The sequence below is a fragment of the Temnothorax curvispinosus genome, unplaced genomic scaffold, assembly GCF_003070985.1.
Source record: "Temnothorax curvispinosus isolate PA1 unplaced genomic scaffold, ASM307098v1 QBEX01006968.1, whole genome shotgun sequence".
In the NCBI taxonomy this organism is placed as follows: domain Eukaryota; kingdom Metazoa; phylum Arthropoda; class Insecta; order Hymenoptera; family Formicidae; genus Temnothorax; species Temnothorax curvispinosus.
Window position 1 is genome coordinate 1 of NW_020216748.1, and position 8,051 is coordinate 8,051.

Here is an 8,051-nt window from a genome sequence, read left to right on the forward strand (position 1 = left end):
TAAATGGGTACTTAATTGGAGTACCGTCGGTAATGCAGCGTTCTGCAATCCTCGACACGAGGATTCGGGTTTGTTTACTTTACGTCGTACGTTTTTTTTATCGTGACGTATTTACGGAAAATGTGAACGGAATAATAAATAATTTTCCGACGGGCGTTATGGCGTGACAGGCGTGCTCGAGTCGCTACGGAGGCGAAACTGTCAAACGTGACAGGCATCACACGTAATTTTTCACAATTTTTAGTTTGAAAAAAAGGATGGCCCACGTCAATCAGGGAATCGGGGAGGCCGCGGACTTTCTAACGAGGTTTCACAATATCTCGAACAAACTGAAAAAGTAAATCTTTTAAGTTAAAGCGCTCAATTTTTTGACTCAACGACGATTCTCTTCCTCATTGCTTTGATCCCCTTCTGATCCCTTAGGCGATTTCTGAGGAAGCCAAATGTCGCGGAGGCATGCGATCAATTTAGTGAGTGTTCAATTTAATATCAATTAGATAAAAGATTAATACAAGCCTCTCGGAAGGTCGACTGACTAATTTCATTTTTTGTATGTTTCTTGATTACTACTGCTACTATTATTTTAATACTGGAGCACATGACCGTTTTACAATTTTATCAATTTTTTTCTCTCCACCTTTTTCATAGAATTAATCACAGCTTACATAGTTAGTCCTATGTAATAATTTAACTCTTAATTATACTTGGAAAACAAAGAATAAATAAATAAAGATATCCGATTTCTTTTTTAGGTGCCTTAGCTACCGAATGCGAACAGAAAGAATTGTGGCAATATGCAGGTTTGTGCTGGTTGGCAGCCGCTAGATGCCAGGGCACATTGGAAAATGCCTCCTCGGAAATAAATCTTCTGGTGAAGGCTGGAAGGCAATTCCTTATAGCTGAGAAAAAAGATAACGACATAGGATGTCCCTCTATAGGCCAAGAGAACATACAGGTCTCTGGGTGCAATATGAATTTGTAATAAAAAGGAAGTAAAAGGAAAGGACTAAATATAGCTCCCGTTGCAGGCGGCTGTGAGTTGCTTTGGCCATTCTATGGCTAGATGCAGCAATCAACCAGGATTCAACACAATTTCTGCTGGTTTATCAGTAGAGTTGGCGTTAGCGCTAGGCCCAGGTCCCGCCGGTATTCAACAGTTGCGCAAAGCAATCGATATCTTTCCTACGTCAAAAGCTATCAATACCTTAGTGTCTTTCCATATAAGACAGGGTCAGTACTTGATCCGTTCTCATCTGTGTACTCATGATTAATTTATATTTTTACAATTATCCTTTTCAATCAATTTGGAATATGCAGTGTTTCAGATAATTTTATCCTTACAGGAGATTACGTCGCTGCGTTACAAATACTCAATGAATTTGTAGAATTTGTAGAAGCTTGTGTTGTGGCTGGTGCTAGAGGAAACTATAATGCTATCTTACATAGGTATTACCTTATCACAAAGATATAATAATTAGCTGTACGAGACAAATTAATACTCCGAAAAATCAATAACGAAAACAATCGGTTGTTAACTTGTAAATAAAAAATTCGCTTCGTTCTGTGATTGGCTCCGTGATTATAATCATTTGTAAAATTCATTGCTATATTAAATTGTAGTTAATACATAATACCTTTCTCTAAACAATACATTTAATATAATAAAAAATATATATCATGAAATTTATAATTAGGTGCGAAGTGACGCGAGTACTTCTACTGCTCATTCTTCAGCCATCACCCCAGAGATTGACCCCATCTCTCGCCCAAGTCCTCGAAAAGTACGCGTGGGCGGAAGAAAATGTGAACAACGGTATAAATCAAGTTTTCAATTGTACAGAGATAATTCTGGTTCTTCCGTAACAAATATATTCCAAGTTATTGAAACGAGTGCCTCTCTTTCTTGCAGGTCTCAATATGAGCGAGGACGAATTATTATTACTGCAATCCCTAGTATTAGCGTGCCAATCTCACGATCATCAAGCGGTGTTGGAGCTCGAAAACGAACTATATCCTTACTTCGATACAGAGCAGAAGGAACTGTTGCATAAATTGATACAAGTAGTATCGACGCAGTAAATATACAATAATGCCGTGTGTAACGAGCTGGGCGTATGATATTTTTCTCCCGATTGTCTCCCCCGCCGTAGGACACTCCTCGCGATTTCACGTCGCGCCGTGCGGTCCATCGAAATCGAAAATCGGGGCACATTCCTCGACGGACGAGTGAGGGATGCCCCTCGGCATGGTGGTGTTTTTTTTTCGTTTCGCGCGATTACGTTATTAGTCGCCTCGAAACAGGTTCCTGCGGCCAAAGGCTGAGCTGTTGCTCAATCGAGACGCCGAGGATGAGCCCCCTGCTTTTACTAATCCAGTAACGGTCGTGTTGCAAGCGGCGAATTCACGTGAGACGATGGCAAACTCGTCACGCTTCTCGATGTGAAAGGAGGAGGAGGAACTCTTTAGACGAGAATCGTAGAACGGACGGCTGGAGTGGAGCAAGACAAGGCTGGCAGGAAGGGCATAGTGTGCGTGCCGGTATAGCATCGCGGAGGAGGGGATGTCTCGCGCGTCCCACGATATACTGAAGTCCGCTTCTCTACGGCTACTATTCAAGGCAGAGCAAGGCAGAGTCGCAGTCGGTGTCAGTTATCGTGCGAAAGTGCCTCAGAGTCCTTCGGATCAAAGTTGTTCGCGTTCCTCACTGAATTCTTACTTAATCCTGGACCGAGGTAACGATCTCTTCGTTCCGTTACACGATATTCTTAAGTCTCCTAATCTTGCAACAAAAGCGAATTGCGTATATCGCAATTAAAAATCCGCTGGAGCAATGCGTCAGCTTCATTATATAGAATAGAATGACAGGAAGCCTCTTCGAGCGCGAACAATCTCTCGTGATCTAATGAGAAAAATCGGTTCCAAGGATGCCGATTGATTTCTCTAAAGGTCAAGGTTCGTAGAGACTCTCGTATTCGAGTCGTTGCCATTGCAAGAACACATTCCAAATGAAACGGTGATTAATCAGTACATGCGTAGATTAAGGTAGTCTTGGTTTATTCACGATAGATTTCCGTTGAAAAACTTGAGTTAAATTTATTTAAATAGTGGATATTACATAGAAAATGGTTTTTTACACAGATACAAATCTAGAATTTTTTTTAATGCACTTGAATATACACTGCTAAAGATCAAATAAGCGTCTGGTGACCGTGTAATTTCGAATACCGTTAAGTATGACTTCACGCGAGTTAGGTCGTAAATTTAATGAATTGGAAAAATTCCTGAACACACAGACACATTACGATTATGCTCGAAAATATGATTTTATATACTCGCGATTATTATATTGTTTGAATTCTAGAATCATATAATTTTCGAGATATTTAAAGTTTAAATATTTAAATTCTCAATTTTTAAATTAAATCTTAATTTCAGATTAATTTATATAAATTGTTATGTATATATAATTTGTTTTTCTTTTTCCATATACTCGCCGCGTATAATGCGTTCTTCCTTTTTAACTTCGAGATGCTAACACTTCGCGTCCCCGCTACGTTAATTTACCACGTGTTTCGGCGACCTTGAACTCTCTTTGCTCACTTGAACGAAGGTGAATGCCCTAGGCACCTGCACTCTTCGGTTTGCGAGTGTGCGTCCCCGCGTCGATAAAATTCTGACCCGTGTGCATCTAGAACTTGAATCGAGAGTTTATTTACTCCAGAGATTCGTTCCTCGTTGAGGAGATTGATATATTAAAAATACTAATAAATAGAATTCGTACTAATAATAAACAGATACTGCGATATGATTATCAGTTGTATTATTGTTTCTATAATGAAGAGATTCTTCTATTATAAGGAAATTTCATAAACAAATTTTGGTTCTTGGAAAAAAGATGCGTTGTCAATTTATATTATAGAACAGATTTTTAAAACAAATTCTTTATGATATTCTACAATAATTGTTTCAATTCAATTGAACGTATATCCGTTTTTTTCGTACGACGTACGAGGAAGAATCTCGACAAACGATCCGTAAATAAAAAAATTGAATTCTCTCGTCCAGTCGAGATGGGAGACTGGAGGACCATTTTCGTAACCGGAGGCGCCGGTTACATCGGCAGCCACTGCATCGTCGAGCTCCTGGAGTGCGGTTACGACGTGGTGGCTATAGATAACTTTGCAAACAGCGTGACAGAAACCGACGGCGAGTCCGCGGCGCTCAAAAGGGTCGAGCAAATAACGGGGAAAAAAGTCACGTTTTACAACTGCGATCTGCTCGACAGAGAGAAGCTCGAGACCGTATTTAACCAGGTATTACGTTCGCTAATGATTTCAGATTATACATTCCATTTATCATTATCATTTCATTATATATATATTATACGGCGTGTAATATTGAAAGAGTTACAAAGCAGTTTTTTCCGGACTCGTGAAAAGAGTAATTTGTCACTTTCAGCACAAAATAGATTGCGTGATACATTTCGCGGCTATTAAAGCCGTTGGCGAATCGATGCAGGTTCCGCTGCATTACTATCGAAACAACATAATAGGAGCTATTAATCTGCTTGAGGTAAGATTATATTTACAAAGCGTATACGCTTCCCCGGTCATCATTTCTACAATTCCGATGTGTCCTCTTATTTGCAGGTGATGAAAGCGGCTGGCTGCTTTCAGCTTGTATTCAGTAGCTCTTGCACGGTTTACGGCGAGCCTACAGAACTGCCTATCACGGAGGAACACGAAACCGGCAATATCACCAATGTGTATGGCCGAACAAAGTACTTTATCGAGGAGATGCTCAAGGATATATCCAGAGCTGAAAAGGTTCTTGTATATAGAAAATTTCGAATTTACGCAAAACTCTAGCTTCGTACGAATAACGATTAAAATTTTACTTGCGTAAATAATATGGTGTTTATACACTCGTACAAATATTACTCCATAGTACAAATATACACTCCAGATTAAGAATAAAAGGCCAAATTTTTTATTTTTCGTTTTCTCCTTCGGAAAGAAATCGTATATCACTTGCATTCTAGTTTGTACTATTTCTTCTAGTTTTTATTGAAGATTTCTTTTGTTTTAACAGAGTTGGAACATCGTATCTCTAAGATACTTTAATCCGGTTGGTGCTCATCGATCGGGATTGATCGGAGAGGATCCGACAAAACCATTCACAAACCTGATGCCGTATATCGCTCAGGTCGCTTTGAGGCACAAGCCGGAGTTGATCATATTCGGTGGTGATTATCCTACGGATGACGGCACAGGTAACAGATGAGAATATCAAATAATAAACGCTTTACATATTTTCGTTACTGCTTCTATACTCACGCTTTATACCTTTCCAGGCGTCCGTGATTACATTCACGTTATGGATTTGGCTGCCGGTCACGTGGCGGCATTAAATGCTCTGCACAAACAACACCTCAGGCTAAAGATTTATAACTTGGGCACCGGCAATGGCGTGACCGTGTTGCAATTAATAAAAACATTCGAGAAAGCCTCTGGTACTACCGTGCCGTACGTTATAAAAGAGAGAAGAGAGGGCGACATTGTGTCCATGTACGCTAACACGGATTTGGCGAAAAAAGAATTGGGCTGGACAGCGAAGTACACTGTGGAGCAAATGTGTAAGTAACGTAACCCTTAAACGCGGGATCTGAACAATCTCAAACAATCGTGTCTAACGGTGAGACGTCGAATACAGGTCAGGACTTCTGGAGGTGGCAAACGATGAATCCATACGGATACCGAACTTCAATAAAGAACGGAACTACTGAACACCTGAACAATACATCGTAAAAAATTGTATCGAGGAAATTATGCAAATAATTTATAATAAAGAATCGATACGCGTTCTTATAATTTACATATTTATGAATCACAGATCTATCTCTTACATTTTTACGGTTGCTCTTTACTCTCATTCTCGCTTTTTATGTCGTCGGCGTCACTTTCATCTTTCTTACATTCATCCAGAATTTCATAGAGCGATAAATGTTGAAACTTTAAGATTTCTAGACCCCAACTCGTCCATCCAGGCAACAAGTACCTTGCAAAAATTTCTAGACACTTTGGGTCGTCCGGGAGATATTCCTTTATAATTTCTAAAGACGCGAACAAATGTTTTATTGTAATTGTATATTTTACGGAATATATTTTTTGTTTAAATTTACTCGTACCTGTGAGAGGTGGTTTGTGAGAATGTACCGCACTAGGTATGCTGATCATCAGTCTGCCATCAGGGATATTCACTTTGTCGTTTTCCAATGCAGATCCTAGTATCAGTAATTCATAAGGTTGCTTGCCAGGCGCTGAGTTAAAATTACATATTGTATCACCTGCTTGTGTCACCTAGAGTGGCAGTTGTTATCTAACTTATTGCATTGCATTCCCAACATTATTGAGACATTGCCTACCTTGAGCCAATACCACTTAGCTCTATAAGTAATACCCCAAGATGGAAATATTTCGTTGAAGATACTATTCAAATGATTGGACGAATTGGTACACCATACGGCTACAATACCATTTGAATGTAACAGTTTTCTTATTGGTATCTTGACTAATTCCTCATTGTACATCATTTTGTAACTATAAAAGAATATACAATCATTTCTTCAAATATCTCACGCAATTAATGACATATTTAAAATAGTTAAGAATAAGTTGAATTTATAGATCAATTGTATTCTCTCTAAACTCTTTTCTCTATTAAAATATTGTCTATTTGTTAATTTATAGCAAATCGCAGTGAAATTACCTGGCCTCTGCGCACTTCATTTTCTTCCTTCTGATTGACTTGTTCCACCAAGGTGGATCCAGCAGTATGAAGTCATACTGGTTGCCCAGTTCTATCTTCTTTTCCATATCTCTTACGTCGTAGCAATAAAATGTGCATTTTCTTGGAAACACATATTTCTTATCGTGAGCCTTGGATATTATAGCATCATTAGTATCGTTGGATCCATACAGGTTCTCATCTTTGACGGAATAAGTATCTTGATAGAATTTCATGGATGCCAAACGTGCTACCTCATTGTTATCGAAGGAGTTATTCCGGCAAAAGAGATCTTTGTCTCTCGCAGCAGACATCATTGCGCCGAATGCTTGTTTAACGCGATCAACCTGTCGTGAGAATAATTTTGAGATGCTACATGAAAAAAAACATAAATTCTTGTTTTGGCTGATATTTTAAAATAACCTAAGGCATGAATGTTATATGTTTCTGAACCTACTTACTTCCTCCAAGTCTTTCTGCGGCAATCGCTGCGAACGCTTCCTCTTTTTTCTATTGTTAAGCATCGTGGTACTGTCCTGGGACTCCTGGACAGTCTGAGCTATCTGATTTTGCCTCAAGTATTGAGAATTGATCTCGAATATCATTTTGTTAAAGCCTAAAGCGCAAAATCCATTTTCGTTTTGGACTTTCTTGTATATCTCATTGAGATACTGCAAGTGAGATATGATCCAGCCTTCCTCGCTGACATGAAGAATACTCATATTTGGCTTTGGAGATCAATGTGACACACACATATATACATATACGATACTGTCAATACTTGTCACAGATCCTTATATGTTCTACATTCAATTTACTATTATATCAATCTGTCTGATGCACAATCATCAATCCAATTAGAAAATAAGCTACGTGATTATGAATATATACATATATACATGTTTAATGCTGCGAACATGAATATATACATATTTCACTTTTTATTTTCATATAAATTGCACGTGCCAGACCTGCTAGGTTGATTCGAAAAGCCTGTAATGTGCAATTTGCATGCAAATTCAATTCTTCGACATTACTGTGGTCGCTATAACAACTGATAACAACCGCCATTTGCCGGCATCGCTCGACGCTCGTGCTCCTTATCACACTTATCACACAACACAATCACACCCCCTCAGCGACCTCAGCACATTTCGCGCCTGCGCGAACTCAAATGACAAACTTCAGGGCGTGAAGATGACCCCAACTCCGATTAAATAAATTGAAGTTTGAACGGCAAACTTCAGAGTGAAGATTACCCTGAC

The 8,051-nt window shown here is 39.0% G+C and overlaps 3 protein-coding genes and 1 long non-coding RNA gene across 6 annotated transcripts; 2 read left to right on the forward strand and 2 right to left on the reverse strand.

The window, feature by feature from the left end:
- Window positions 1–6: 6 nt before the first annotated feature.
- Window positions 7–2,105, forward strand: LOC112456549 (factor VIII intron 22 protein-like). The gene is made up of 7 exons (XM_025019172.1): window positions 7–337; window positions 424–470; window positions 753–955; window positions 1,029–1,230; window positions 1,344–1,446; window positions 1,695–1,813; window positions 1,910–2,105. The coding sequence occupies exons 1-7, from the start codon at window positions 258–260 to the stop codon at window positions 2,077–2,079; spliced, it is 924 nt and encodes a 307-aa protein (XP_024874940.1). The 5' UTR covers window positions 7–257; the 3' UTR covers window positions 2,080–2,105.
- Window positions 2,106–2,113: 8 nt separating this feature from the next.
- Window positions 2,114–5,874, forward strand: LOC112456547 (UDP-glucose 4-epimerase-like). Its single transcript, XM_025019168.1, has 7 exons — window positions 2,114–2,732; window positions 4,066–4,313; window positions 4,459–4,572; window positions 4,650–4,826; window positions 5,092–5,272; window positions 5,354–5,635; window positions 5,713–5,874. The coding sequence occupies exons 1-7, from the start codon at window positions 2,561–2,563 to the stop codon at window positions 5,805–5,807; spliced, it is 1,269 nt and encodes a 422-aa protein (XP_024874936.1). The 5' UTR covers window positions 2,114–2,560; the 3' UTR covers window positions 5,808–5,874.
- LOC112456551 lies at window positions 4,728–5,429 on the reverse strand. The gene is made up of 3 exons (XR_003040984.1): window positions 5,337–5,429; window positions 4,898–5,254; window positions 4,728–4,818 (listed from the first exon to the last, which is right to left on the reverse strand). It is a non-coding gene; the product is annotated as an uncharacterized LOC112456551 (long non-coding RNA).
- On the reverse strand, window positions 5,642–8,044 carry LOC112456548 (methyltransferase-like protein 4). Of its 3 annotated transcripts, none has more exons than XM_025019171.1 (7): window positions 7,758–8,044; window positions 7,248–7,616; window positions 6,769–7,133; window positions 6,425–6,599; window positions 6,188–6,359; window positions 5,906–6,112; window positions 5,642–5,789 (listed from the first exon to the last, which is right to left on the reverse strand). In XM_025019171.1, exons 2-6 carry the CDS (start codon window positions 7,506–7,508, stop codon window positions 5,910–5,912), a joined length of 1,176 nt encoding a protein of 391 aa, XP_024874939.1. In that variant the 5' UTR covers window positions 7,509–7,616; window positions 7,758–8,044; the 3' UTR covers window positions 5,642–5,789; window positions 5,906–5,909. The 3 variants fall into 3 exon arrangements, with proteins under 3 accessions (XP_024874939.1, XP_024874938.1, XP_024874937.1); XM_025019170.1 differs by having other exon boundaries at window positions 7,248–7,655; XM_025019169.1 differs by having other exon boundaries at window positions 7,248–8,044.
- Between the last annotated feature and the right edge of the window lie 7 nt (window positions 8,045–8,051).